We start from the raw sequence: 27,073 nt of genomic DNA, 5'->3' as shown, positions 1-27,073 counted from the left end.
TATCGTATAAATGTACTTTTCCAACTACAACATACTTTAGACATACAGATGAAGTCTGATACAGGGATCGACGCTAGGGCGGACCTGTGATACTAGCGCCATAATATAGCTCAGGACAAACGTCACAAGCCACCACCGCCCACTCCCGACCGCCCAACCATCTCGAACCACCAATTCAAAACCAAGATGCTGAATCGGGCGACACTCGCACGATTATGGCCCTGAAGCGCAGAGATGTGATCCTCGCCGCCGTCGCCGTCTTCATCGCCTGGGGCTACCTCACGCACTGGCAACCCAAGCTCCTCTACCTCCCGTATGCCTTTGTCGCAGGCGCGCTCGCCATAATAGCTGTACAAGCATGGTTCATATTGACCACGGCATGGCGATTGGATTCGACCGGCGGCGGCGGCAGAGAAGAGGTGTACTACGGCGCGAAACATGTCGCATTTATAAGTCCTGGGAAATGGCAAGCTGAGAAGATGGCTCTGACGAAGCGGTCCATGTACATGATGGAGCCCCTCTATCCCCCCTCTTTTATGATATCTGATAGCTTGGACGTTTTGGTTGGTCTAATACTGCGCGACTTCGTGAAGGGTTGGTACGGGAATATAAGTAAGAGTCCGACGTTCGTGAACGAGGTGGATCGTGCCATTCGAGCGGCCCTGGGCGAAATAAGGGATCGCATCCTCGCGGTGGATATGGTGGAGACGGTTGTCTCCAAGATGATACCTCTGATCACCGAGCACCTCCGAGCTGCTTACGAGGCAGAGCGGGTGGTTCGTGGCCGGAAGCTCTCTCGCAACGTCACGGAGTCGGAAGAGCTCGATCTCGCGATCGCATCCAAGTACAATGATGGCCGATTACATCCTGCGGCGTCTTTGGCGTACTCCAACACGAAGCTAGTGCAGCAACAGCACCTTCGTACAATGGTCAACAAGTTGCTACCATCCGTCTTGCCCGCGAATATGGCCACCAGCCCCGCCGTCAACGTGTTGATCAAGGAGATCGTTGCTTGCGCGATCCTATCCCCCGTGATGCAAATGCTTGCTGATCCGGATACTTGGAATCAATTGATGGAAGGTTATGTGAGTAGTTTGTATATTTCGTGCTTCGTGTTCGCAGTTTGGATTCCCGACTGACTGGAGTAGGGACGTACCTTGCTCCAAGAGCGAACCACGGTTCGCAAGCTCCGTGCTGCCCTCGACGAGCAGACCCCCGCTTCCCCGAAGCAGCCAAAGAACCTTCAATTCCCGACTCTGGCGCCGCACGACAATGAACGTCGGTTCGAAAGGTTCATCCGAGCCATTCGGCAGACGAATACCCTGGCCGACGCTCGCCGATTCCGTAGCGAGATCTCCAGCCAATTGCGAAAGGATTCGATGGTGGAAGGGCAAGATCCCGTGTATCTCCGGCGTCTCGAAACAGCAAGACGGATTCTAGACCAGAAGGTGACCGCCCTGAGTGCGGGTGGGTCGGTGAGGGCGAAAGTTGCTGCTCAGGAGAAGCCGAAACACAAGCGAACGACATCTAAGTTCGAGAATGCGTCTCTGCGGGATGTGCTCTACGACTCCTCTGGGTTGTCCTGCTTCATGGAGTACATGGATCGCTTGAGCTTGATGAATCTTGTCCAGTTCTGGATCGTGGTTGACGGGTTCCGGAATCCTCTCGAGCACGATACAGATGAACCTGTGGAGCATCTTGGCTCTCTGCCGGCGTGGAAGGATTCCGATCGCGCTGATCTGGCGCAGATCAACGAAGCTTATCTGTCAAAGCCTGAGCTTAAGATTCTGCCCGACGCGCGAGTGGCAGTCAGAGAATTTCTAAAGGCTGGCCGACAAGCTACTCCGCAGCAATATTACAATGCGAGGCGTCGTCTCTTGCAAGCACAAACTGCCGTCTATGATGAGCTTCAGGAGCCTCACTTCAGAAGGTTTAAGAGATCAGATCTATACTACAAGTGGTTGGCTATGGACGAGGCAGCAAATGCTTCCAAGGCAAGGTCGATAGCGCAGACGCTCGACGAACCGCTCGCACCGCCTGCCAGAGTGTCTCGCACGCAATCCACCCCAAAGCATGCACTGCAGGTGCCTGACCTGCGGAGAGCCGTTGCTTCTTCTTCAGACCTAAAAAGCCAGGGAATTATCAAGGAAATTGATCCCCCCATGCGTCGATCGCTAGATGGGGCTCCGACAAGACCGCCACTCTTCGACGACGACTACGACAGCGACCCGTTGGGCAACTCGATCGCAAGTTTGAATTCAGACCCCGAAAACATGCGAGCGAAGGGAGATGATCCTAAAGTGGTCGATGCTATGCAAGCTGCCTTGGATGACATTATGGGTGGCGAACCTGAGGGTTCCTTGTTTCACGAGTCGGGATTAGTTTCGCCAGATAACGATTCGATGAGAGGGTCCATGGAGCTACCAAGAGCAACATCCCCTCACCCCATGATGGTGCACAGAGACAGCCAAAAGCCAAGCATAGCTTCGCTCGGATTAGTCGGAGCTCCCAAGACACGTGGCGTTTTCAACGACGACCTCTTCGGGGATGAAGAAGAGAAGTTTCTTGAAGACGAGATCGAAGAGACATCAGCCTCCAATAAGGCAGATGAAGACGAGATACACGAAGCCGCGCCTGGAGATCTCGGGTTGGCAGAAGCAATAGATGCCCTCACTGCTGAGATTGAACGCTTGGTGACTCAGGAATCTATCGTTGACTCTTTGACGTCGAAAGCCGAGCTAACGAATAATGCTGCCGAGCTTCGAATCCTACGGAAATCCAAAGCTAGCTTGCAACGAGAGATCCAGAGAAAGGAGTTGCAGAGGCAGCAGTACATAGTGCAAGAGAGTGACAACAGTTTGTACGGACGTGCAACTGTCTTCATTCAATCAATCATGGTGGGGACCGAAGAGGATGGAAAAGAATACGCCATGTGTAAGTTACATCACTCGTAGTGTATAGTTCTAGCTAACATTTCTTTAGATGTAATAGAAGTTCGAAGGAAAGCGGGAGATCATATGCCCGCTGCAGGTTGGGTCATTACGCGTCGCTACAGCGAGTTTCACGAATTGAACAAGCAACTCCGCGCAAAGTTCCCCCAAGTGCGACATTTAGAGCTTCCGCGCCGACAAATGATGTTGAAGCTGCAGAAGGACTTTCTACACAAGCGGCGCTTGGGTCTGGAGAAGTACTTGAGAGATTTGCTGCTCATACCTTCGGTATGCCGCAGTCGCGAGCTGCGTGCCTTCTTATCTCAGCAAGCCATATCGCCGACCGATCCGGCAGCTCAGGACGTTGACAGTCGCGATTTTGTCACGCGAATTTATAGTTCCGTTGCAGACGGCATGGAGGAGTTCCTTGGTAACATTCCCGTTCTCGATCAATTATCGGTGGCAGGTCAGAATCTCATAACTGCTGCAACAAATCAATTGGCTGCTACCAATGGCACGGTACCTGGTGCTCCCGCCCTTCCGGGTGCTCCCGCAGCGGCGGTCCTCCCTGGACAGCAACCGAACTCAGATGCTGAAGCAGAAGCAGAACTTCTTGCATTCGAGAATAAGGAACTCGAACCTTTCGTAAAACCGATCTGCGACATATTCCTCGAAGTCTTTGAGCTGAACCGCGAGAATAATTGGTTACGCGGGCGAGCAGTAGTTGTTGTGTTGCATCAATTACTAGGTGGGACAATTGAACGTAAAGTTCGAGATAATTTTGACACGTTCCTGTCAGAGGACAACATTGTCAAGTACATAGAGACGCTGAAGGACAGCATGTGGCCTAATGGCAAGCTCAAGCAGAGCACGGAGCGAACAGCAGCGGACCGTTCGAAGAGCAGGACAGAGGCCGGCGTAGTTCTCGCCACCCTTATACCGGAGCTTGCAGCTAGCGTAGTCGGACGAGGTAATGCACAATCAGCAAGTCGAAGACTTCTGGCTACGTTGAACAACGAGAGGTTAAAGTAAGTTGAAAACTGGACGAACGAATTCGGAGATATGGAACGGAGTTAACGATTGACAGTACTCATCTTGCATTCACAATTTTGGACGAAATGGTTCAGATCCTTTTCTCGGATGTCACGATCAAATGAATGCCATTTAAGACATACTCTCTTGCATACTAGAAGGTGTTTGGCATGGAATGGAATTGCTAGTGGAAGGCGTAGACATTAAGTTTCGATATCCCGTTGTTCCTAGTTAGCATAGTTTGGAAATCAGCAGCCGTAAGTCCAATAGAGCGACGAGGGCATTGGGCCTTCCTTTGTTTGTTTGTAGCGAATCTGGACAATTGTTTTGATGTTACACCGGATCGCGGAGGAGACGCCGGACCAAATTCTTTGTCCCAGTTTTGTGGTTCTTACACCCGAGAGATCGTCATAGCCAGCGCGATCGATTTCGTCCGCACAATAGTAAGACATCACGAAGATCAACGTTTACTTGTCCCTATCAGCAGCTACCATGCATCTCGACCGCACCAGCCACGGTTCGGGGTTTTTATATATTATTTGACCATCTTTGAAGTCTGATTCATTCATAGTGGTGCTGTGTTACTGCACTCCATAAAACCTCGACACCTCCCCAACATAGAGCATTGCAAGCACGCGTCGGACTTTCTTTATACGATTCTCCACTCTACCCAGCAATAAACAATCACATCTAGACCAATTGATCTCCTTACAATCATGGGTGCGACATTCTCTGCATTTCGAGACCAGTCCTTCCGCATCCCGGCACCACGCTTCACAGAGAAGGACCTCCCAGATCAAACTGGAAAGGTACGAGATATATAAACACCCCTGTACACACTCGAACCAACCCACCCAGTGTTGATCGATCTCTCACAATCGCACTCACACTCACAATTAATCCGCACAACAGGTACACATAGTGACAGGCGGCTACACCGGCATCGGCCTCTCCCTAACCACCATCCTCTACGCCAAAAACGCAACCATCTACATCGCCGGGCGCGACGCTCAAAAAGCCAAAAACGCAATCCACACCTTGCAAACCTCGCATCCAAACTCAACAGGATGCCTCAAGTTCCTATCCCTCGACCTCGCGGACCTCAGCACCATCAAAGGCTCCGCAGAGGAGTTCCTGCGTAGGGAATCGAGGCTCGACGTCCTCGTCAACAACGCGGGAGTCATGGCACCCCCCATTGGGTCCAAGTCCGCCCAGGGTCACGATTTGCAGACCGCGACGAACGTTTATGGGCCGTGGCTGTTTACGTACTTTCTCCTTCCATTGCTTGAGAAGACGGCGAAGGAGGCGGAGAACAAGGGCGCGGTGAGAGTCATCTGGGCGGCGAGTCTCGCGGTGGAACTCGCTGCTCCACCGGGTGGGTTGGAGTTCGACGATCAGACGGGACTGGTTAAGGGTGATTTGACGAACGAGGCTCTATATGGGCAGAGCAAGGTTGGGAATGTTTTGCTGGGGAAGGAGACAGCAAAGAGATTTGGAGGGTCGGGTGTTGTGTCTGCCGTAAGTCCATACCTCCTTTTGTTCGTTCGTCTTCTTCTGTTTCATTCTTTGTTTCCCTTTCTTTACGAGCTATGTGCAATATGGGCAGGAGGGAAGATCTGGGATCCGGGGATCATTTTGGTTTTTGTAGCGACCTGCCCCTTTTCTTACACTTCGTCTAGTCTTTCAACCCGGGAAATCTCGAATCGGAGCTCAATCGACATGCTACATGGACGATGAAGTTGATCGGATGGGTGCTGACCTATCCGGTACTCATGGGTGCTTATACGGAGCTATTCGCAGGTAAGATACCTCTCCTTTTCGAAAGATCGTGTCCCCCATTACAAGATTTACGAATTCTAATCTTTCTTATTTTGTGAGAAAATAGGTTGGTCGCCGGAAATTACACCAGAGAACAATGGATGCTATGTCATTCCCTGGGGCAGACTCGGCGGAATCGTGAATCCAGGTGTCAACAAGGGTATTGAGTCTGGACACGGAGAGAAGCTGTGGAATGTTTGTGAGAGGGTCTGTGGGGAGTATATGTGACGTTCTGACGATGAAGTATCGAGCTATGCTATGAAAGAATATGGGCATAACAGCTCGTGTTCAAAGTTAAAGAAGGATGATAGGTCTAGAATAAATTAATATCCCACTACCTGGTTTACCGTTTCATCTGCATCAAGCCATGCAGCTATAGCTTATGATAAGCAAGGTTAGATCTGTGACACGTATAATCCTCTATGATATCGAGCTACCTGAGGGACCAAGAGGTTTAACCGCTGTCTTGAATCCTGATAGCTCAATATCAGCCAATGTTAAAGCGACTGGGAAGTTATCGTGAAAAACCTGCTGGTGCAAACTTCGTACACATTACTCCGCGCAGTCATTATTGTCAATATCCACGACTATCATTATCAGAATCCAATAAAATTTAAGATTTCCAATGTCGTCGGTCAACAAAGAGGAGCTCGGAAATAACGGTACTTTATCCGTGGTTAACAACCCCCAAATTTGCGGGGTTTTAGCGTCAAGGGACGTCCAACCCCCAGAATTGAGCAACGTCATTCGCTGACTCGTTCGTCCTCCGTTATCCAACCTCGGTGATCTTTGCTTCAGAACCCCTCGTAGGAAAATGCGGACTAAACTCATTCGCGGTAGCTGCTATATAGCTGGCTACTCGATAAGAAGTACTCGTCATGTTTCCCGACAGAATCTCGTCTTCCTTGCTCTCCATACACAATCGAAAGGTGTACCTGGAAAATAGGAGAGAGGTATTGGATTGTGTGTGGCGCACATCTGTAAATAGAGATCTGACTTGCGGTGCTTGAAATACTATTGTCGAAAGACAGGATAGAGTATTGAAGCAGGACTTATTATCTCAATTCGCAAACATGGCATGTATGTTGCAACCATACGATGACTGAGCATGCATTGTACAACCCCATACTGATCGATAACTACAGTACCCATTGTCGCCGGCGCAGCCGCAGGCACAGCAGCCCTAGCCGCCTACCTCAACGCCAAATTCCACATCTACCACGACCTTACTGGCGACCGAGGCGGTCTGTCCCCGACACAAGAAGTCGTCAACTACATCGGCTCCCGCGTTGCTTCAAAGCGCGTCTTGACATACCATGTCTTCGAGGACCACGCACTCCGCAAGCAGCCAAATCATCCATTTCTCATCTTCGAAGGGAAGACGTATACGTACCGGCAGTTCTTCGACAAGATTATTACCACGGGGAATTGGTTGATGAACGAGTTGGGTATCGAAGTCGGAGAGGTTGTTGCTATTGATGGGGGGAATTCTCCAGAGTACTTGATGCTGTGGTTCGCTCTGGACGCAATTGGTGCGATCACGAGCTTTGTGAACTGGAATCTGACTGGCGAGGGCTTGGTGCACTGTGTCAAGGTATGTTTGCAATCTCAAAACCAAACTTAACCGCAGACGAGATTAGGCGTGGCTGACATTGAGTCTAGCTATGTGGAAGTAGATATTTGATCACAGACTCTGATGTCAAGAGCAATGTCGAGCCATGCCGCGGTGAACTCGAAGGACTGAATGTCAAGATCGTGTACTACGATCCAGCGCTCTTTGCGTCGCTAAGTAACAACACGCCTATTCCAGAGACTCGCCGTGAGAGCATCACCATTGAGTCAGTCCGTGGCTTGATCTACACCTCCGGCACTACTGGACTTCCTAAGGGTGTCGTGATGTCAACCGGACGCGAACTCCTGGTCGGACACATGACAGCAAAGTACCTAAAGCTCAAGCCGGAAGACAGGATGTACACATGCATGCCACTATACCATGGCGCCGCACATGGCCTATGCACTACACCCACTATCCACGCCGGCTCTACCATCGTACTGGGCAGGAAATTCAGTCACAAGACATTCTGGCCCGAAGTCGCGACCTCCAAAGCCACAATCATCCAATACGTCGGCGAGCTATGTCGATACCTCCTCAACGGTCCTCCCAACCCGCACGAGCGCGCCCATTGCGTCCAGGTGGCGTGGGGAAACGGCATGAGGCCAGATGTATGGGAGCCCTTCCGCGAGCGCTTCAACATCCCCATCATCAATGAACTATACGCCGCGACGGATGGTCTCGGCGCTACGTTCAATAGGAATGCAGGCCCATTTACCGCGCACACCATCGGTCTCCGCGGGCTGATCTGGAACTGGAAGTATAGTGACCAGGAAGTCCGTGTCAAGATGGACGTGGATACCGAGGACATTATGCGCGATGAGAACGGCTTTGCGATCCGTTGTGGGACCAACGAGCCTGGACAGGTGTTGCATAAGCTCACACCCGAAGTCATCGCGTCTACGCCGGGATACTTCAACAACGACAAGGCCACAGTGGGAAGGAGGATCGCAGATGTTTTCGAAAAGGGAGACTTGTAAGTCCAACCGCCTTCATATGTCTCCTTACCTTGTCCTCGATGCGTCTTCTCAGACTAACGTTCGAAATATAGATGGTTCAAGTCAGGCGACATGATGCGACAAGACAGCGACGGACGAGTCTTCTTCGTCGACCGTCTAGGCGACACCTTCCGCTGGAAGTCGGAGAACGTGTCCACTAACGAGGTCGCCGACATGATTGGCAAGTACCCCCAGATCGCCGAGACGAACGCCTATGGCGTTTCTGTGCCAGGCTACGACGGGCGTGCCGGAGCTGCATCAATCGTCATGGCGGACGGTGTGACGGAATCGACGTTCGACTTCCAGGGTCTTGCGGCACATGCTAGAGCGGTGCTGCCGGGATACGCGGTGCCGTTGTTCTTGAGGGTCACTCCGGCGCTGGAATATACCGGTACGTTGAAGATTCAGAAGGGCAGGCTGAAGAGGGAGGGCGTGGATCCTGATCTTGTGACGGGTGACGATAAGATATATTGGTTGGCGCCGAACAGTGATAGATATATGCCTTTTGAGAGAAAGGATTGGGAGGGCATTAAAGACAAGAGTATTAGATTGACCTGAGATATACGATAGAATTGGTGGTGTGTTAGCTAGGCAAATTACTACGTCATTTGTAGATTCAAACTGTCATTTGGATACACGTACAATTGTTGGCAATGTGAATGAACACTAATCAGTAAAATAATGAGGGGCGGAAGTGTCAAGGCTTGAATCAACCGATCAGAGATGTTAACATTGCGGACTCAACTATATTCTACATTGATTGAGCAGGCAGGGCTACGACGCCATACAACCCCGCAGCTACGACTTTCAAAAATGCGACGCTGGTAGTGCGGATCATACAATCTCAAACTCGTAATAAACGTAGGCGGAGTACTCTTGGTCACCAAGATGCCCGCCGGCTTGTTGCATGTCGTTGGACATGGCCTGGTCGTCCTTCTTGATGCGGCCCTTGCTGTCTCTTCCGAAGGCATTTCCGCCTAGGTAGGAGTACGCATCGTCTAGGTTTTGTTTTGCCTTCTTCGATTGTTTGGATGTGGTCTAGTTATGATCAGCAACAATCGCGCTAAGCATTCGACATGGGTTCTTACCTGCACCAGCCCGCACACGAAATCAAGAGGCAATCCATATCGCAGAACGGTCTCGACGAAGACCCTCAAAGCTAAGACGTGGATCCAGATCATTGCGCTTTCGGAGTATCCGGTTCTTCCTAACCGCAATGCCTCTCCCCAAAGCTTTTTCTCATCCTTCTCTAATCGGCCAACTTCGCGCGCCTCCTCTTCCTTTCCACCTTCTTTGTACTTGTAGTCGCGGGGTGTCCACCGCTTCTCCCTGATCTTGTGCACAAATTCGGTGGAGTACTTCTTGAATGTGACAACGGAGTACAGTATAAATTCGTCATCGCGGGCGATCTCGGTTGCGGATCGCGGAACGACCATCTCGGTGATACTTTCGTAGGTCTTGAGGAAGTCCTTAGCGTTACTGAGGGGAACAGCGATCAAATGGGTATCAAGGTATTCGGAGTCTTGGATGAGGTCTTTGGGTTTGACTATGGATGCAAGAGATTTGGTGGAGAGATTGCCTCTACGCCCGGTTAGCCCAATGGTGTGAGAGTGAGGCTGGTCGAAGTCTTACGTCTGTTTACGTTGCGAGGTAGCAAGATTGGTCTTGACCTGATTGTACTGGTTGTACTTTGCTCTGACATCATTATCAATGCCTGCTGCTTCCTATTCTCTGTGTCAACCCCCAATATAATTAGTATTTTTGCTGGCGACCGCACCTTCTGAAGAGAGTCTATGAGCTCGGCAATCGGTTTATCAGCTCGGTATTTGACCTTGTTCCATTGGAAAGATCTGAGATATTGGTCGACCGGTTCTAGTCAATATGTTAGAGCTACTTTCCCCCAATAACAGGATAGGTACATGCGTATGCATACTATCGTTGATGGTCTTCTGCTGCTGCAATCTCTCCTCATTCCCGTCCAGCAGGTTCCGCAAGCTATCCCCCACCTTGTTCACCACACTCTCACAGGCAGACTCCAGCTTCGCCAAGTCATCGGCTTGCTGTACGAGCGCATCCAGAGTACCGATCTTGAAAGTGGGTATCGCGAACGGGTACGTGGTGCCTACATCATTGGTGACGGTCGAGCGTAGGGCTGAAAGGGCTTCTTCGGCGTGGTTGGATGGGGATATGGAGGTGGGTAACGATACCAGAAGGTACCGGGAGTCTTTGGACATGTTGGTAATGGTAAACGGCGTCGCCAGTTGCAGGTTGCAGGGGCCTCGAAGCTGTGCTAGAGCGGTGATGATGAGCTGTAGTGGGCTTGCGCCGGAGCTTTGGACGCTCGGACCATATATTCCGACGGGCAAGCTTGCTTTTGCGGTCCCGCTATCTATCATTTGGCCCTGGAGCTAACATTTCCGTCACTAACCGTCGGAATCTCTTTTGAATTCCTTCAATCTTTCAGACTCCTCCACTCCTCCACTCAACACAATGGCTGCCAAAAACGCTGTTTCTGTGGCCTTCAATGGCATCAATGGAGCTTCTTCTCGAGTTTCAACCCTGAGAACCCTTCGTATCGCTTCTCAATTAAACCCAATTCAAGCATCAGGACCCCGCAGGCTTCCCCAGACACCATTCCGCTCTTCTGTTCGTTATGCCTCGTCCAACGCTGAGGGCGATAAGGTAGCAAAGACTGGCCTTTATGACCTTCATGCTTCCAATGGCGCCAAATTCGTACCATTCGGAGGTTACCAAATGCCAGTGCAATACGGAGACTTGAGCATCAACGACTCCCACAAGTGGACGAGGGAGAATGCTAGTCTATTCGACGTCGGACACATGTATGTTGCGATCAATTGTATAAATCATAACCAATTCTAACAGAATCAATCAGGGTGCAGCATTACTTCAGCGGCCCCGGTGCCCAAGCATTCCTCGAGTCGATTACACCCGCGTCCCTTTCCACCGTGGAACCGTTTAACTCTGGCCTGTCTGCTCTCCTCCACCGCGAGACTGGAGGCATTGTGGATGATACCATCATCACACGTCTCCCTGATAAGTTCTATGTCGTCACAAACGCAGGTTGCAGAGAAAAAGACCTTGCCTACTTCACCGCCGAGCTTGAATCCTGGAGGAGCAACTCCGCGAATCCTGCTGTGGAATGGGAGGTCTTGGAGAACCAGGGCCTTGTTGCTCTCCAAGGACCCAAGGCGGCCGCAGTCCTAGAAAAGGTCCTAGATAAGGAGTCTGCAGGAAAGTTGAAGTCTCTCTACTTTGGCCAGTCGATGTACGCACACGTCAGTACCTCAGAAGCCGAAATCCTAGTTAGTCGAGGTGGCTACACAGGTGAGGACGGGTTCGAGGTCAGCATCCCTTCATACGCTACCGAAGCTGTCACTCAATTCATCCTGGAGTCTGGCAAGGACGAAGTCCGCTTGGCTGGACTTGGTGCTCGTGACACTCTACGTCTGGAGGCAGGCATGTGCCTTTACGGCCATGACCTGAACGATGACACCACACCCGTTGAGGCTGCTCTATCTTGGATCATTGGCAAGGATCGCCGTGCAAAGGGTGGTTTCCACGGCGACTCAGTCATATTAAAGCAATTGAAGAAGAAATCTGAGGGGGGCGGCGTCACCCGACGCCGTGTAGGTTTTATTGTAGAAGGTTCTCCCGCAAGAGAAGGAGCAGACATTGTAGACCAAGCCGGAGAGGTGGTGGGCAAGATCACTTCAGGATGTCCATCTCCAACTCTGAAGAAGAACATCGCTATGGGATACATAAAGGACGGCCTTCACAAGAGTGGAACCGAAGTTGGCATCATCGTGCGTAATAAGAAGAGGAATGCCGTCGTGACCAAGATGCCGTTCGTCCCAAGTAAGTACTACAAGGCAGCATGATGCTAGCTAGTAATACCGCCAAAGAAAGCCACGAATTCCTTTTTCATGTCATATAGAAGCAGCACTCTTGTGAATATTATAATCTGATCCCTCCTGTACATCCCCGACATCCAGATCTTCTTTTGGCTTTCAGTTCCTGTTTCGTAGCGAACTCAAGGGTGGACCATCTAACTCACGTGTCACTTTTCCAACCTCTACCTGCACGTTGATCCTCAAGTTGTCGACAGCTTCAACGAGGCTACCTTTCGATTCCGAAGTTGCGAGTAGCACCCATCGGGCGGGGGGATGCGGCGACACGTATAAGATGAGTTGCGCAGTCAAGGATTGCCGCTTTGGTTGTCCATCGCTGCTCTGGCTCTCCGGTAGAGCCTCAACGGAGAAGATGACGGAATAGGTATGACCTGTGACTTGAGGGCCGTACAGAGCTTGAGCATCGTCTATCGGTGCATGGATGTTAACATTGTACATTTAGACTGTGGTTGAGAGTATTAGACAAGTACTTACTTATGATGAGCTCTTTGATCCTTTGAATGAGCTCTAGCTGATCCAACGGGTCCTGCATGTTGACTTCTGTAGGTTGAGGGTCGCGATCTTGAGTTGTGTTTTGCATGTCGGGAGTGTCTGATGATGGAGTTGAGACCCGTAGCCCAGAAAGTAGGTCGCTTAAGTAGGCGCTCTGCTCGGTGAGTGCGGCGATGAGTTTGAGCATTACTTACGCAGAGGGGATAGTGTGAGGGAGGAAGCAGGACAACTCTAGCATATAAGTTGAAAACACAGTGTATGGTTGCTCATTTTGTTTGTTTGGCGTAGACAAATATGCCAATCCTCCACTCTCACTCACTCTCACTAGGTGAAGGTCGACAGTGAAAATCACTGGTGGCTACTATGAGATGCGATCCATGTGAGCCTCTCACTCACTACGATCTCATAGTTCATGTAGTCTTTCGTGCATCTATATTCAAAGAAAGACATGCACTATGTTTATGTAGTCTTTCATGCATCTATTTTCAAAGAAAGACATGAACTATGTTCATGTTGATAATGACACACTGCTCTCATGACTGACCTGGAAGTGAATGTAGAACATTCTGCATGCCTCAACTTTCTGCAAAGTGAATGAACACAGGCAGATATAAGAGAGTATCTACTTCAACCTCTAAGCATATACAACACCACCCATTCCTAAAGTCTACTTCTACACCCATCAACCAATCACCGAGCCAATAAGTTTGCAACTATCATCACTCTTCACCATGTTGCCCACAAGAACCTCATTCACCCTTCTACTTCTCGCCACCATCGTCGCAGCTGATTCACTAGCCTTCTGCGTTCCTCCTTCCAACAATCCAAACGAAGTGACTGCAAACGGCGCTGAATCCAAAGACCCGAGCATCACCGAACGAGAAATCCTCCCCGACCTGTCACGACCAGCGATGAACAGCCAAACAACTCTGACCATCACGCGGCGAGAACCAAAAGGCTTCAAGTTCAAAATCGGCGGCAAAAAGGGTGGCAAAAAGGGGAAAGGTGGCGGCGACCACAGCAATGGAGCTACTGGTACTGGCAAACTGGAATCCCGCCATGTACTGCCGTATCTGTATATGCTGATCTTGACGGCGCTGTTTGCCGTGGTCGCGTTGTAGGAGCGAGGATGCGGGCATGAAGGTGTGCGGTATTGTAATGTTTGGAAACAATACATAGCCAGGCTACATCTTTCGATGAGGGTGAGTGTGTTGGACTGGACTGGATTGGATACTGTGGGATTTGGGAGGAAGAGAGTGGAGTGAGGCAGGTCATGGGAGTCCGATATATCACGTGGACGATACGGTACCAGCATTCTGATATAGTGAAATTTCAAATCCTTATAGTCTATGTGAACATCGTGTACGCTTTCATAGGTCTGAGTGGTCTGAGTGGTGGGTTAATTGCTATGTTGACATAGAGTGAGGTTGCGCTTGCAAAGAATGACGGCATCGTTGTACCCAACCATGAGTTGACACAAGTGGGAGTCACTCTGCAAAAATGCACAGACTTATCCGAGCATCTCTACGAAAATGTTTCATGTATAATCGCTTGAGAAACTATGTTGTGTTACCCAAATCAAGATTGATCGTTTGAGACTTGCGAGTTTATGTGACGTTCGGAGCGCATGAACCACCACTGTTTTGTTTACCCCATTGCGCAGCTCCCAAGACATTGGCGAGCTGCACTGTCATGCGACCCGTTGACGTATTTCGTTTCCTACAGATCAAGGATCGCTCGAGACATCCCTGTTATTACATTGGTCAATGCGAAACCAGGCACTGAGGGGGAGGGAGCTTGGCAATATTGGGACGACTTTGCACGATATTTCCATCGATATTGAGGCACAGCTTGTGTCACATTGCGGCACGGTGAGTTCGATTGCGAAACTTTGGGTCACTGGTAGTTGAGTACACTTTTGAGATGGTTGTGTTTGAATGCGTATTATTATGTTCGTTTGGAAATTTTTATAGTACATGAGATCGTTCTCAAAACACTTCCTCCCAACATTAAAGATCTCATTCGCTCATGTCCAACAGTCGTACCGATAAAACGTTCCAGCCAATTTCAAAATGCCCAATCTTTTACTCTTTACAAAGCAAGGAGAGCGATGGCGGCAGCGCCAATGACACCAATGGCCTGGGTAGCCTGGGCAGCGGCACCAGTGAACTCAGAGACGGTTGCGGATGGGGTGGAGGAGGGAACAGTGCCGTTGCCAGAGGGGGTAGCGGTGACAAGGGCTGAAGAGGCAGCAGAGCTCTGCTCGGGAGTCTCGGAAGGAGTGGCGGAGGGAGTGGGAGTGGAGCTCTCCTCAGGAGTCGCTGAGGGAGTGGCGGAAGGGGTAGGAGTGGGAGTGGGAGTTCCCGCAGCGCTGCTGGAACCGATGACAGGAACCTGAATTGGAACACCAGCCTGCTTGCAGGTACCCTCGACGGCCTCGATGGTCTTCTGCTGGTCAGCGGCCTCGCAAGCCTTCTGGACGCAGGGAATGGCGGAGGAGAAGAGGCTGTCGGCCTTCTCGCAGTGGCACTTGAAGTCATCAAGGGCCGGGCAGCCATCGTTGGAGAGAGGAGTGAGCAAGCACGAGAGCTGTATCGAGTTAGAAGTCAAGCAGCGCAAAATGGAACACAAGGAGACATACAGCGCATTGCGGGATGTTGTCAAGCTGAGCAGAGGCAACAGAGGCCAAAGCGATGAAAGAAGCAATAGCGAAGGTCTTCATGTTGATTGATATGTGATTGAAGTTTCAATTCCTAAGCGAATGGGAATGTCGAGATGTCTGTGTAGATTCGGTACGAGATCTTGAGCGAGAAAAAGACTGTGAACTGCCGCTCCAGATGCAGGCACTCGCCAGTGTTAAATATTGATTCTCTCCCTTCGTCGAGCAAGGCACCCAGGGTCAGGCCTTCGGTGTCACATGCAGTACTCTCATTACCATCCAAGTTTCCGGAGCTATTACCATGATGCGGAAGGCATGCAGACTTTCCGCCCCAGAGCCGCGGCAGCATGGGGTGAGGGTCAGGGCGAATCTTTCTGGGGTCTAGCCCCGCATTAACTTTGCAAATCCAGCGGGGATATTTGCCTTCAATGAAATAGCTCGTGAAGCTGCCATGAAAGAAGGAGAAAGGATTCATCATTATGGAAGGAGGCCGTCCGAGATGGTGTTGGCTATTGGCCCGCATGTGCCCAACATACTAGGAGGTGGCTTTTTGGGTGTATAGGATGTTGTCGAATCGGGTTCGGAGCGACGCACAAAACAGGCCAAGGCCACTAACCCCAGACGCTACCCCGGGCCATCATTGGACAAGCATTTGTCCTGAAGACGTTGATCAATGGCACCCGGTCGGACACCATCCGTTTCGAGTAAGAGAGGTTGGAGGGAAATGGTTGGGGAAATCTGGGGAAATCTCGATGCCCAGCAACTTCTTGGACAAGAGGTAGGCTTAATTGAAGTCTCGGTGGGTGGTCTGAAGTCCATTCTTGTCAAGGCGACGATGGTCCAGTGGGCGGCGCAAAGCTGAATACTATTTTCATTTACGTTGTGAGACCATGCCCCTTTACCGTACTCATAGATGCGTTGGACTTGTTTACGTACCTTGTGTGACAATGTTTGCAAGCCGTCCGTCTCCTTTGCGCTATTCTGCCGGTAGGTTCAGCGCCACTGACAAACAGGACGCTAATGCTCCCACACACAACTTTGCCATTACGGATGAGGGCACGATGGACACTAATCTTTTTTCATTTATCGCGCAACAATTCCTGCCAGTCACAGACAAGGCGTTGCGAATCCCAGCAGAGTTGCATCCGGAGTTGTAGCCAAGTCCAGTAAAAAGTTGTCTCGTTCGGTGTAACCGACCGATCTTCGTATGTACTTGTATAATCGCTTTGCCATTCTACTACGTACCTGCATCCGTGGTTTGCAGCATACCGGAGCACACAGAGCGGATGGCTCGGCTTAGAGACATTGTGACTTGATGCGTGCAGAAGTGCAGTCTGTCGAAGTGTAGATAAAGAGCAATTAACCCTCCCGTTCAGACACAAGATTCAAATCCTTCGTGATGCTGAAATTGAACGGGTCGTTCTCTTGTAAGCATCCCTCGGTTGCACGTGCGTGCGGAGAACCATACAACCCTGTGCAAGTCGGAACCTGGAGAAGCAGGAATAAAATGGCGATCAGCAAGGACGGGCGATCGGATGTGCATACACGACGTTTTGTGCATGGAATCTTGAGCATAAATGCAAAACACACTGTTGACTGAGTGTGGCCAAATGCTACCGACTATTTATTCACATGCTGGTCCTGCGAAAGGAGGAGTGGACGCCGCATCATTTCCAACTTCTTGGAAGTATTGAAAGGTCCTGACCATGTTTGTGGCGGTTCCCAATTGATTGCAAAGGAACCGGACGACTCCAAGCCAAAATACACCGCAGTCAACGTGGTAAAAGACCGACTGCTCAAGCAGCACGATCATTACAGGACGACACTCAAGATGCTGGACCTTGCCTCAGTATATGGATAATACACACGCCATGGAATTCCAGCGAGTACAATCAAGTACTAGCTTGATCCTTTTACAAAGTAGGTAAGAGCCGAATGTTGTCTAGGGGAACTGACCAGCGTGAAAGCGAGGCGCGGTTTGTTGGGGGTCGATGGCGGTATTTAAGCGGATACAGACTTGAAGAAGCTCTTGGACGACATGCTCTCCATCCGAGAGGAAATACTTCGTGGCGAGGGTGAGACGATGGGTGCCTTGACGCTGGAATAGCCTTGAAGAGAAATGATGGAAACTTGGAAAGCCAGTCATCGTAGTGCCGTTACGCCCAACTTGGATTCTCGAGGGATATTCGAAAGCTTAACAACAATTTGTTATTACGTCATGTCTGTATCGCAACTGCAACATGATGGTATTTTTTTGAACGCCATGCGGCCGCGCAGGAACAATTCTGGAACCTGGCCGCAGATGAAGTTTGGTCTGCTCTGGGCAGCGGATGGCGATCAATCCCTTCGTTTGATACCATGCAAACAATTCCGCATTTGTTGTGCATACGGTCTGTACTGAGCAGGCTTTCAGTTTCCAGTGGCCGTCGTTACGCGGAGTCGTTGAGTTTGCCCAGTTATGTTGGTAATGTTAATGCGGGTCGAAACAACTGTCAAACGTAGCACAGCCAGAAAGTTCCCATATGCTCTTCACCCCAAACTTTTCTTTTAGCCCATCGAGTACGAAACAAAGCCTCGGCTCGTTATCAGTAATGTGTAGCATGTTGCGAAGATGGGCAGATCATCCATGACTTGAGCGGAGTGATGTCTTTATGAGTATAACTGGAGCGCCTTAGAATTCACTGTGAAGAATGACAATAAGGAAAACCTCTGGGGCGTCATGCTGTATTTATGGCTCCATCAATGATGTTGACATCGTTGCCAAAGAGCACACCATGCCAAGATATTGAATCATCATGATTGGGGAACAACGTATATCCGTGACGCGCTAGTGAAATGTTCGCGGAGGTCATCGCGAATGTTATAGCTCGGTGCTTTCCAACTTCAACGCCAAATCCCATTATTGATACCTCAGAATGTCGCTCGAAGACCCCGAACAACTTGTCCGCACGTCTGCGAAACGTACTCGAGAGATTTTCGCCGCAGATTTTGCTTCCCCGGCCGCCTTGGGGCATTCCTCAACATCTGCATTCTCAATTCCTCCACCGTCGACTTCCTCGCAAGATCTCGCTGATCAAATTAATGTGTCATCGCGTATACGGAATGAATATGAACATGTGAGAGAACTTCCGCCCGCGTTGGCGCAGAAGATGGCCAGCGCAGCGTCTACGGCGGCAGAGAGGCGAAAGAAGATCAAGAATGCGAATGCAGAGGAGCAAGCCTCTGATCCTAAGATGCGCAAAATGATTGAGGGAGCTTCCGAGAAGGCGGATCAGGCAAAATCGGCACAGTCTACAGCCTTGACATTGAGGGCAGGTGGAAAGGGCGCGGCGCCCAATGCGACAGGTCCTACTCCTATGCGAAATCTCCCATCCAGCGCCTTGGTGAGGAAAGACACGGTGCGACAGGTGAAACCTGAGTGGCACGCACCGTGGAAAGTGATGCGTGTGATATCTGGTCATATGGTGAGCAATCTCATCAAAGGAAGATTGGACATTTCGTTAACCAAAAGCAGGGTTGGGTCAGGAGTTTGGCGACAGATCCCGACAATCAGTGGTTTGCTAGTGGAGCAGCTGATCGAACAATCAAGATTTGGGATTTGGCATCAGGATCCCTTAAATTAACCCTCACGGGTCACATTTCCGCTGTCAGAGGCTTGGTACGTCTGAATGTCTAACATCCCTCCTAGAGTCATGATTGCAACTGCTACAGCTCTTTGGAGGTTTGAATCCTTCATTTTTGCCTCCGCTAACAGAACGCAGGCTGTCTCTCCGCGGCATCCGTATTTGTTCTCGTGCGGAGAGGATAAGATGGTGAAGTGCTGGGATTTGGAGAGGAACAAAGTCATTCGCCATTATCATGGACATCTATCTGGCGTATACACTTTGGATATCCATCCTACCCTCGACGTTCTTGTGACGGGTGGACGTGATGGCGTAGCTCGTGTATGGGATATGAGAACACGCACAAACATCCATGTCCTTTCGGGTCACAAAGGTACGGTAGCGGATTTGAAATGTCAAGTAAGTCATATCAATACTTCCTGTTTCGTGATAATGCTTCTAACGCATAATAGGAAGCAGATCCCCAGGTTATTACAGGCTCAATGGATTCTACCATCAGACTTTGGGTGAGTGCATAATCTACCTGCATCGCTCACGTTCTCATATCCTGCATACAATGCAGTGATTTGTCGCAAACCTCACGGAGGAGACATGAGCTTTGGTCTATGAACTACTTTCGAACATGAAAACTGACCATTTATAGGATCTTGCGGCCGGTAAGACCATGGGCGTCCTCACACACCACAAGAAGAGTGTCCGAACACTCGCCCTCCATCCCAAGGAATTCACATTTGCTTCTGGTTCATCGCAATCTATCAAACAATGGAAGTGTCCCGAGGGTGCTTTTATGCAAAACTTCGAGGGACATAATGGAATCATCAATACTCTTTCGGTCAATGAAGACAACGTAATGTTCTCTGGCGCGGACGATGGCACAGTTGCCTTCTGGGATTGGAAGACAGGACATCGTTTCCAGTCAACGCAGAGCGTAGCGCAACCTGGTTCTCTGGAAGCTGAAGCCGGTCTCATGTGCTCGACCTTTGACCGTACCGGACTCCGATTGATTACAGGTATGTGCATATTTCTCCTCCTGACTTTGGCCAACTGCTGACTTCATATAGGCGAATCGGACAAGAGTATCAAGATATGGAAGCAGGACGATAATGCCACTGAAGAGTCGCACCCCCTTGAATGGAAGCCAACACTTGGACGCCAGAAATTCTAAACTTCACGATTGCTCATTCAGCGGGGGCGGAGGTTGTGACGCTTTCGAAAAGTCTCATCATTGGATGGGTTTTCGGCTGCCAGAGTGAATAATTCTCGGTCACTCTATCTATTCACAGACAGTGCCCTGCGCAGCTGTGAACGGATCAAGGGGCTTCGTGCCTTGACAGGACGTGAAGTTGTGCCAGGACAGAACATCGGAGAAAGGACGAATCGGCCTGAAGTACGATCTCTGCCAGCGGTGAGAAGCAAGCACGGGATGCCCTTCGTGGCTTGCTCACCTCTCTGCAAAACCCAATCGGGCATGCAGGACCATGTTTCTATTTCACCGAATGGAAAGCGTATCCAGCATGCGGAAAGGCGCTCCGGGCCGAAGTACAGAAACTCGGGCCCAGAGCATCCATGTCTTTTGTACAAACATTTATCTTGGAACCAGGAGTTACATCTGCATCGAATAGCGCGGGAGGGAAATGATACCAAAACTAGTTCAATTGATAATAAACATCAGATATCATTCACTGTCTAATAAACATGCATCCTTGCGTCTGCAAGGCAACAGCCCTGCTCAGTGTTGTGCCTTCATCTGCATGTCCGTGATACAGATTCTGCGGGTGTGTATCACCGTGCAACGATGGCGTTTTCCTGCTGCTGGCGTTTCTCGCATTCCTCATCGTACCGAACGAAACAACGCCACCCCCATTCCTTCTCGAATGGCCATGGAAGGCGTCGGGGAATGTCCCACAGAAGCACTTTATCTGGTCTATTATGCAGTCGCGGCTCGCGAGTAGCATCCCTAATCGGCATGGCGTATGCTGTCGTTGCCTACCTGCCAACCTGCCACTGCATCCATTGTAACCCACGGACCAGCCTATAACACAATCGCCTCTCACACGCCGTAGTTACGCAGGACGTCCCTCTGCTAGTTATTCCGTACAAACTTCGGCTCCACACGAAAAGGGAAAGAGTAAGCAACGTTTAGTAAATAATACAAAGAGAACCACCGCACGCATAGTCATCATGATCAAAATGCAAGCCACCACGTCTCTTTATTTCGTCGCGAAACATAACGTTATTCCTTTATGATTCACCATGTAGTCTGGCCCCCCTAAGACGTCGAAAGCACGCTCCTACGGCAAAATTCAAGCAGGCAAAAAACCTTTTGGATCCTTCAATACATGCACGGAAGCAGGACCGACCCCAGCAATAGGGTCTATTTCTACAGCAAGGCAGAGACAGAGAGAGGAGGAGAGTGGCTGCAGCCTGCAAGCATTTCATCCATCACATGCTGTGTGCCCCTTCTTCCACACACACACACGCATCCCTAGCCGCATGATCTTGCACCGTCACCGTCGCTGTCCCAGCAAACAAACAGCCATTAGTTAATGGACGACAGAGCTTCGGGCACAGGCGGCACACCGTAGCGAAGGACGGCGTGGGTGTGCTGTCGCCCGTATCCCGACCCGTATTTGTTTACCTTTTTGCCTTTCAGAACCTCCGTCTCGGGTCCTGCATTCAAAGGTCACGAGTGGAATGGGGAGGGACCCGAGTTGTGGTTCTGAGCGGTTTCATAGGCTGGACGGTGATCCGCTTTCTCTCGATGGTGGTGGTGGTGGCTGCCACGATGTTGTGGTCTTCATTTAGGCAGGCAGGCGATTTGGACGTATCGCATTATTGTGCCACCAAGAAATACGCACGCCTGTACGCCATTTCGCGAGGCGTCGAGTGGGAGGTGTGCAAGGAGTGCGTGCTCGCTCTTCCACTTGGGCACTCACCGGTTTGTGCAGATGTGCGAACTTGCAATGCAGCATCGAATGCGAATGCAATACAGTACTCCGTACAGCTCGGTCTTGAGTCAAAGGAATAAAGGCTCAAGGCGATGGCACGGATTGGGTGCCCCCTCCGCTACTACCACATCTAGGTATTCATCCACCGTGCCACCCACCATGCATTCACGCGCCACGACTATATCACAAACAATTAAGGCAGTCGAGACTCGTGTTTTTGAAGGCAGCGCCTTTCTGATTAGATAGATCTGGCAAGCCCTATGAGGATCCGAAACCAAGCCCCTTGACTTCGTCGTCTTCTCCCAGTGCCAGACGGACTTCCTCGTCGCCAATACCCAGCCGCATTCGACCAACGCGGTCCCCATGTCGTGTTTCGACACCTATGATACCTGCTTCTGCCAGCTCCAAGGCTGCGACTCGTAGCCCGAGGGCGCGAGCTGCTTTTCCATCTGCGATCTTTGAACTCGTGATCCCATGGACGCCGCCTCTGCCGCCGCGGGGTGTCGTTATTGTTATCATGGATGTGGCCTGTTGACCATTGTTTTCGTGATGCGAGGCGGCAGAGACGCCTCCAACACTCTGCCTCGTGTCGACGCTATTTTCAATGTCGCCTGTGGAAAGTAGATAGTCATGCACGGGTTGCAGCTGGCTCATCAATCCCAACCTCTTGACTTCATCAATAACATCCCCAAGAACGGCTTCACCAATACCTGTCCGCCGGATTCGTGCCAAGAGCGCGGCAAGTAGGACTTTGGAAGCCAACGGCAGCGCCCGTAGTGCCTGCTGCAGGGGACTGCTCGTGGCCTCGTTGATGGCTTGTTTGATCGTCGCTATCGTTACGACACCTCCCTTCGATTTAGCACCGCCAGGACGTTTCTGCAATATACTATCCGCATCACCGGAATCGGTAAGAAGCCGACCTGATGGTTCTTTAGCTTTGTTGCGGCCCGTCTTTGAAGGCGTTGCTGGCTGTGACTCTTCCTCGACTTCTCGAGCTCTTGCCTCTGTCTCTGCAATCTCAACAGCTCGTCTACAAATATCCAGAGCACGCCGTGCGTCACCGCTCACTGCTGCGACTTTGCGTGCGGCGAACTGGACAGCGTCGGGGTGAACGACGTTTCCGGAGACGCCTTCCAAACGGGACTGTATAATTAACATTAATTGATCATGCGTATAGCCTGGGAATGTGATGCGCGTGAGTCCTAGGGGTGTGCGTTAGCCTTGCCTAAAAGAGCATATGCTAGGGCCCCTCGCATTGCGAAAGACGTGATAGAAATATATCCAAATGACGCGTATGTGGCTCGCAACAGGAGAGACAAAGGATAGTGCTGTCTGGAACATATTGAGGGGGAATCAACAAGTGCATTCGCCCTGTTTGAGAGGTGCAGTTGAGAGGATCGCAATCCATGTACTCACCTAGGCGACTGCTAATTTTGTTACTCAATGTTCTTTCAGGAAGATCCATAGTATTTGCGACAGCGAGCACAATTAACCTGCTGTGCCGCAGTCCAGGCCAGTTGAAGAAATTGTACATGACGGACTGGTTCTTAGTGACAAGCTGGTCTAGTTCGTCCATGAGAACCACGCATGGTATTCGACGGGGCGAAGGGGTCGAGAACTCTCGCTCCAAAAGTTCGAGTGCGTGCGCTGGGCTGACTCGATCACCGCGTAAAGCTTGCCACAGCAGGGAGTAGGATTGATGGGGATCGGTGACTTTCATGCCGTTGATTTCGACGAAAATGAAGTCATCCAGTTCTTCGGCCTGGACCGATGCATGTAATTGTGCCACAACCTCCCGCACGGTAGCAGTTTTGCCTGTACCAGGGGTACCAGAGATGTAGATACAGGATCCTGATCCATCTGTGATAGCTGCTTCCAAATGGCTGTACACTGTCGAGAACTCTTCCTCGCGGCAGGGAAGCGCTGTTGGGACCGAAGAAACATGGAGCTGGTTCCGTGCCTGCTGGAAAGGTGAGGATATTGCCGACGGGGATAGTATACGAGTTCCAAGCGGGGTAAATTCGAGCGGCTTTTTGATCACTATACGCTTGTGGGTCGGGGTGAGGAACTTCCGATTGTCCTTTTTCGCAGAAGTTGGTGTGGTTGCGATGTTCAGCTTTCGGCGCTTTTTGGGTGTCTTTGGAGCCCCATCATCGTCAGACTTGGGAACAAGAAACTCGTCCTGATCTTCCGTTGCCTTAACAGTACGCCCCGGTGGTCGACCGGGCCCTCTTTTCCTGGTAGCTTTGGTCTGTGTTTCCACACGCTCCACAAGAGCGGCAATATCGTCGGCACCTTGGTATACCTCGTCCCACTGGAACTCAGGGGTGTATGTAGTTGTACGCTGATTGCAGCCTCTCCTGCAAACAAAGATTTTCCCATAGTCGCGCGATGTCCTTTTCACCTGACCATTTGGGTGTCTTCGATGAAACTCTTCCGCAGATACTATGGTCGCAGTGCCGTTGATTGAAGCTAAGGGGTTATCGTCGGTGGCTGTGGAGATATACAACTCGTTCTGTGTGAGATTAGCAGGGAAGAATGCCAAGGGGGATCCAAGTGAAACGTACGGGTAGGAAGTCAGTCCTTTTTGTGCTCTTGTCGCGAATTTCGCGTTCGGATAGAAACCATAGGAATTTTGCCATCTTCTCGTCCTCGTCCTCATCATGATAGAAGTCGCATATGATGCCGACCCATGCTTGGTTTCCTTCAGCTTTCAGCAGCACTATATCCCCTATCTTGCATTTGAAGGTGCCCATTCGTGCTCCAACAATACTGCGCTTTGATCCCAACGCTTCGGAAGCTTTGCGCTTCCTAGGCGTAGCGTTCTGTGTGTCCTCTGCCTCATCGTGTTCTTCATAGATCCATTCCCAAGGGAGGTCCTCGTAGCCTAGCTCGTCGTCGGAATCCTCACGATAGACAGCACCGCCGCTGAGGAACTGGCGTGCTTGATCGATCTTCGTCCGTTTGCGCGTTGGAGCCATGGTGTTTGGTGTTGTTGGAATTAACTTTTGGCTTACTCACGTTCGGTTGACAAAGACAGAAGGAACGACGCGTTTCGCCGTGCTTGGCATGCGCGCGGAGTCACGATGTCACAGGCCAACTACGTCGGGCCTTCTCGTATTCAACCAACGACATGAACTCCAAGGTGAACCTCACACAAAGCAATCACACAGCAACCATACAATCACCTCACACGATTTGGTCTCAAGTATATCAATAAAGAGCAAGGAATTGGAGTGTTTAAAAATCGTATTCTCGTCACTATTCAGAATCGCCCACATTGTGTGGGTGCAACGAGCGTGTTGTGTCCACAGCAGGCTTCATAGCCAGGCTCAGGCTCTAAAACCAACCCAGTCTTTCCCAACATTGAAGATGAGGAGAGGGGCCTTCCTAAGGCCAATACCATATTCGCCAATACACCAATCAATCGCGCTTTCGTAACCGAGCGAAGGAACCGTCCGTCGATTTATACCCAAATGACCGGTCGCTGAAATGCATATACAACAAGAAGAGAAAGAAGGTAGAAAAACAAGGCTAGCACAAAACTAATGTACAGGAACCGAGGTCCCTTGAGAAGCAGAACATTGAGAGCAACGCGGCCCAAATACTGTTCAACAGATCTGAATATGGGTCATGGGAGGAGTTCGCGGCAAAGAGTTGGGTGTCGTTGGGAAACCTGACTCTGGCGGCGATCCACCTAGCGATGATTCGAAGCACTCAGAGAGTGGTGGTGTCTGCCACTGACTGTCAGCGTTGTGGCTCGTCGTAACAATGCAGTGGCATGGTTGGAATGGAAAGGACTCTAATGTGCGAAATATGCTTTTCGGGGAGGGAGCTTTACATGAGCAGATTCGGCTTCCGAGTACGGATGTGGAGGGGGGATATCAATCCCCGCCATCGTAGCGTAGCCTACGCCAAATGGACTTATCTCTTCGTCGGCATAGTATTCGCTCTTCATGGGATGCACAAGACTTGGAAGAGTTGTGGGGTAGGCAGACGACAGTGGTGGGAGGTATGGTGTATAGACGGGCATCTCCGGTGTGGCAGTGGTTACCACTGCGTGATAGGGCGCCTGTGGTGCACTGTATGGCACAGTGTATGCAGCCGTCTCGGGAGCTGGATACGTCGAGTACGAGAATGGTGGTGGGGAAGTAGAAAGCTGGCGTGTGTACTGGTGCGAGAACATGCCGCGTTCGTCATGAGGCTGAATGTACTGGTTGTGCAGCTCGGGAGTACGACGGCTGTAGTCGGACTCTGATGAGGCTGGGGAGGGGAACTCCTGGCGGGGTGAACGAGTTGGCAGCTGAAGCTCAGCCGGCTTCTGCTCTGGTGAAGCAGAGCTGGAAGCAGCACGACGCTCCAAGTCTTCGAGCCTCTTCTTTAGCTTCTTGCCTGGGGAATGGTCAGTATCATTCTTGAAAGAGCATGGTTGATATGGACAGTCACTTACGGTAGTTGCGCTGGGCAATGCGGTTCTGTATCCTGCGGCGTTCTGCAAGGTCTGAGATCTTGGTCCAATCTTCATTGGGGTTGGCAGAAGCACTGAAGGCACTTGAAGTGCCAGAGTATCTGTGTGTGGTGGGTGCCGGAGCGGCATACTGGTAACCAGCGTGTCGATGCATTGTGAAGAAAGGAAGAGGATAGTAGTCGAGTATGTGGGGGAGGGTAGGAGGTGTTGTAAGGTGAATTGTTGGAAGTACTCGACTTGAGAAGAGGGGTGAGGTGGAATATATATCTTCGAAGTGTGTTGTCGGAGTTGATATATGTGGGTTGGACAGGATGGGAAAGAGTTGATTCGGGGGCAGCATGTGCCATATTTATCAATGGCTTGCCTACACACTCACACACATATGGAGGAAGAGGGAGAGGCACACCCAGCACTCCCGCACCGACGTACGTTCCCAAGAGGAGCAACATGGCAGCTCGAGATCCCTGCTAGTGGGAGGGAGTGCGTGCTGGAGCTGTACTTGGATAAGGGTAAGGCCCCCTCGCAGACCACCCTGGTCCTTCAGCAACGCCCCGAGGGGTGGGA

The 27,073-nt window shown here is 50.8% G+C and overlaps 10 protein-coding genes across 10 annotated transcripts; 5 read left to right on the top strand and 5 right to left on the bottom strand.

Annotated features, from left to right (window-relative positions):
• Positions 1 to 215: 215 nt before the first annotated feature.
• On the top strand, positions 216 to 3,962 carry BU24DRAFT_405432 (uncharacterized protein; the record flags this gene model as incomplete). The annotated part of the gene is made up of 3 exons (XM_033525699.1): positions 216 to 1,085; positions 1,149 to 2,934; positions 2,983 to 3,962. The coding sequence occupies 3 exons, from the start codon at positions 216 to 218 to the stop codon at positions 3,960 to 3,962; spliced, it is 3,636 nt and encodes a 1,211-aa protein (XP_033387005.1).
• Positions 3,963 to 4,678: 716 nt separating this feature from the next.
• On the top strand, positions 4,679 to 6,058 carry BU24DRAFT_439175 (NAD(P)-binding protein; the record flags this gene model as incomplete). Its single annotated transcript, XM_033530288.1, has 4 exons — positions 4,679 to 4,771; positions 4,875 to 5,480; positions 5,642 to 5,762; positions 5,848 to 6,058. 4 exons carry the CDS (start codon positions 4,679 to 4,681, stop codon positions 6,006 to 6,008), a joined length of 981 nt encoding a protein of 326 aa, XP_033387004.1. The 3' UTR covers positions 6,009 to 6,058.
• Positions 6,059 to 6,534: 476 nt separating this feature from the next.
• On the top strand, positions 6,535 to 8,979 carry BU24DRAFT_385316 (long-chain fatty acid transporter-like protein). The gene is made up of 4 exons (XM_033524873.1): positions 6,535 to 6,860; positions 6,926 to 7,374; positions 7,443 to 8,368; positions 8,444 to 8,979. The coding sequence occupies exons 1-4, from the start codon at positions 6,854 to 6,856 to the stop codon at positions 8,946 to 8,948; spliced, it is 1,887 nt and encodes a 628-aa protein (XP_033387003.1). The 5' UTR covers positions 6,535 to 6,853; the 3' UTR covers positions 8,949 to 8,979.
• A 98-nt stretch (positions 8,980 to 9,077) lies between these two features.
• Positions 9,078 to 10,657, bottom strand: BU24DRAFT_418186 (vacuolar ATP synthase subunit C). The gene is made up of 5 exons (XM_033526926.1): positions 10,324 to 10,657; positions 10,168 to 10,262; positions 10,023 to 10,114; positions 9,479 to 9,971; positions 9,078 to 9,428 (listed from the first exon to the last, which is right to left on the bottom strand). Exons 1-5 carry the CDS (start codon positions 10,622 to 10,624, stop codon positions 9,225 to 9,227), a joined length of 1,185 nt encoding a protein of 394 aa, XP_033387002.1. The 5' UTR covers positions 10,625 to 10,657; the 3' UTR covers positions 9,078 to 9,224.
• Positions 10,658 to 10,819: 162 nt separating this feature from the next.
• On the top strand, positions 10,820 to 12,516 carry BU24DRAFT_363893 (glycine cleavage system T protein). The gene is made up of 2 exons (XM_033524224.1): positions 10,820 to 11,230; positions 11,284 to 12,516. Exons 1-2 carry the CDS (start codon positions 10,881 to 10,883, stop codon positions 12,287 to 12,289), a joined length of 1,356 nt encoding a protein of 451 aa, XP_033387001.1. The 5' UTR covers positions 10,820 to 10,880; the 3' UTR covers positions 12,290 to 12,516.
• On the bottom strand, positions 12,309 to 12,912 carry BU24DRAFT_418184 (uncharacterized protein). Its single transcript, XM_033526925.1, has 3 exons — positions 12,794 to 12,912; positions 12,466 to 12,726; positions 12,309 to 12,408 (listed from the first exon to the last, which is right to left on the bottom strand). Exons 1-3 carry the CDS (start codon positions 12,897 to 12,899, stop codon positions 12,338 to 12,340), a joined length of 438 nt encoding a protein of 145 aa, XP_033387000.1. The 5' UTR covers positions 12,900 to 12,912; the 3' UTR covers positions 12,309 to 12,337.
• Positions 12,913 to 14,902: 1,990 nt separating this feature from the next.
• Positions 14,903 to 15,533, bottom strand: BU24DRAFT_458412 (CFEM-domain-containing protein; the record flags this gene model as incomplete). The annotated part of the gene is made up of 2 exons (XM_033531630.1): positions 14,903 to 15,400; positions 15,453 to 15,533. The coding sequence occupies 2 exons, from the start codon at positions 15,531 to 15,533 to the stop codon at positions 14,903 to 14,905; spliced, it is 579 nt and encodes a 192-aa protein (XP_033386999.1).
• A 2,812-nt stretch (positions 15,534 to 18,345) lies between these two features.
• On the top strand, positions 18,346 to 20,493 carry BU24DRAFT_101525 (pre-mRNA-splicing factor prp46). Its single transcript, XM_033520701.1, has 6 exons — positions 18,346 to 18,934; positions 18,985 to 19,128; positions 19,232 to 19,492; positions 19,546 to 19,599; positions 19,737 to 20,103; positions 20,155 to 20,493. The coding sequence occupies exons 1-6, from the start codon at positions 18,386 to 18,388 to the stop codon at positions 20,256 to 20,258; spliced, it is 1,479 nt and encodes a 492-aa protein (XP_033386998.1). The 5' UTR covers positions 18,346 to 18,385; the 3' UTR covers positions 20,259 to 20,493.
• Positions 20,494 to 22,210: 1,717 nt separating this feature from the next.
• Positions 22,211 to 25,063, bottom strand: BU24DRAFT_101532 (P-loop containing nucleoside triphosphate hydrolase protein). Its single transcript, XM_033520702.1, has 3 exons — positions 24,609 to 25,063; positions 23,458 to 24,556; positions 22,211 to 23,243 (listed from the first exon to the last, which is right to left on the bottom strand). The coding sequence occupies exons 1-3, from the start codon at positions 25,020 to 25,022 to the stop codon at positions 22,300 to 22,302; spliced, it is 2,457 nt and encodes an 818-aa protein (XP_033386997.1). The 5' UTR covers positions 25,023 to 25,063; the 3' UTR covers positions 22,211 to 22,299.
• A 572-nt stretch (positions 25,064 to 25,635) lies between these two features.
• On the bottom strand, positions 25,636 to 27,073 carry BU24DRAFT_418179 (uncharacterized protein). The gene is made up of 2 exons (XM_033526924.1): positions 26,492 to 27,073; positions 25,636 to 26,433 (listed from the first exon to the last, which is right to left on the bottom strand). Exons 1-2 carry the CDS (start codon positions 26,661 to 26,663, stop codon positions 25,844 to 25,846), a joined length of 762 nt encoding a protein of 253 aa, XP_033386996.1. The 5' UTR covers positions 26,664 to 27,073; the 3' UTR covers positions 25,636 to 25,843.

Source organism: Aaosphaeria arxii (assembly GCF_010015735.1).
Source record: "Aaosphaeria arxii CBS 175.79 unplaced genomic scaffold BU24scaffold_2, whole genome shotgun sequence".
NCBI lineage: Eukaryota > Fungi > Ascomycota > Dothideomycetes > Pleosporales > Aaosphaeria > Aaosphaeria arxii.
This window is presented reverse-complemented; position numbering and strand designations above follow the sequence as displayed.

Coding starts and splice junctions, on each gene's coding strand:
- BU24DRAFT_101525 (XM_033520701.1), top strand. CDS start 18,386: ATGTCGCTCGAAGACCCCGAACAACTTGTCCGCACGTCTGCGAAACGT. Junction 19,129..19,231: donor TTTCCGCTGTCAGAGGCTTG/GTACGTCTGAAT, acceptor AACAGAACGCAG/GCTGTCTCTCCGCGGCATCC. Junction 19,493..19,545: donor TAGCGGATTTGAAATGTCAA/GTAAGTCATATC, acceptor AACGCATAATAG/GAAGCAGATCCCCAGGTTAT.
- BU24DRAFT_101532 (XM_033520702.1), bottom strand. CDS start 25,022: ATGGCTCCAACGCGCAAACGGACGAAGATCGATCAAGCACGCCAGTTC. Junction 24,557..24,608: donor AAAGGACTGACTTCCTACCC/GTACGTTTCACT, acceptor AATCTCACACAG/AACGAGTTGTATATCTCCAC. Junction 23,244..23,457: donor CAAAATTAGCAGTCGCCTAG/GTGAGTACATGG, acceptor GCACACCCCTAG/GACTCACGCGCATCACATTC.
- BU24DRAFT_418186 (XM_033526926.1), bottom strand. CDS start 10,624: ATGTCCAAAGACTCCCGGTACCTTCTGGTATCGTTACCCACCTCCATA. Junction 10,115..10,167: donor TCATAGACTCTCTTCAGAAG/GTGCGGTCGCCA, acceptor CACAGAGAATAG/GAAGCAGCAGGCATTGATAA. Junction 9,429..9,478: donor TCGTGTGCGGGCTGGTGCAG/GTAAGAACCCAT, acceptor GATCATAACTAG/ACCACATCCAAACAATCGAA.
- BU24DRAFT_363893 (XM_033524224.1), top strand. CDS start 10,881: ATGGCTGCCAAAAACGCTGTTTCTGTGGCCTTCAATGGCATCAATGGA. Junction 11,231..11,283: donor CTATTCGACGTCGGACACAT/GTATGTTGCGAT, acceptor AGAATCAATCAG/GGTGCAGCATTACTTCAGCG.
- BU24DRAFT_385316 (XM_033524873.1), top strand. Junction 7,375..7,442: donor GCTTGGTGCACTGTGTCAAG/GTATGTTTGCAA, acceptor CATTGAGTCTAG/CTATGTGGAAGTAGATATTT. Junction 8,369..8,443: donor GTTTTCGAAAAGGGAGACTT/GTAAGTCCAACC, acceptor TTCGAAATATAG/ATGGTTCAAGTCAGGCGACA.
- BU24DRAFT_418184 (XM_033526925.1), bottom strand. CDS start 12,899: ATGCAAAACACAACTCAAGATCGCGACCCTCAACCTACAGAAGTCAAC. Junction 12,727..12,793: donor GATCAAAGAGCTCATCATAA/GTAAGTACTTGT, acceptor ATGCACCGATAG/ACGATGCTCAAGCTCTGTAC. Junction 12,409..12,465: donor AGAGGTTGGAAAAGTGACAC/GTGAGTTAGATG, acceptor GAAAGCCAAAAG/AAGATCTGGATGTCGGGGAT.
- BU24DRAFT_418179 (XM_033526924.1), bottom strand. CDS start 26,663: ATGCATCGACACGCTGGTTACCAGTATGCCGCTCCGGCACCCACCACA. Junction 26,434..26,491: donor CATTGCCCAGCGCAACTACC/GTAAGTGACTGT, acceptor ACCATTCCCCAG/GCAAGAAGCTAAAGAAGAGG.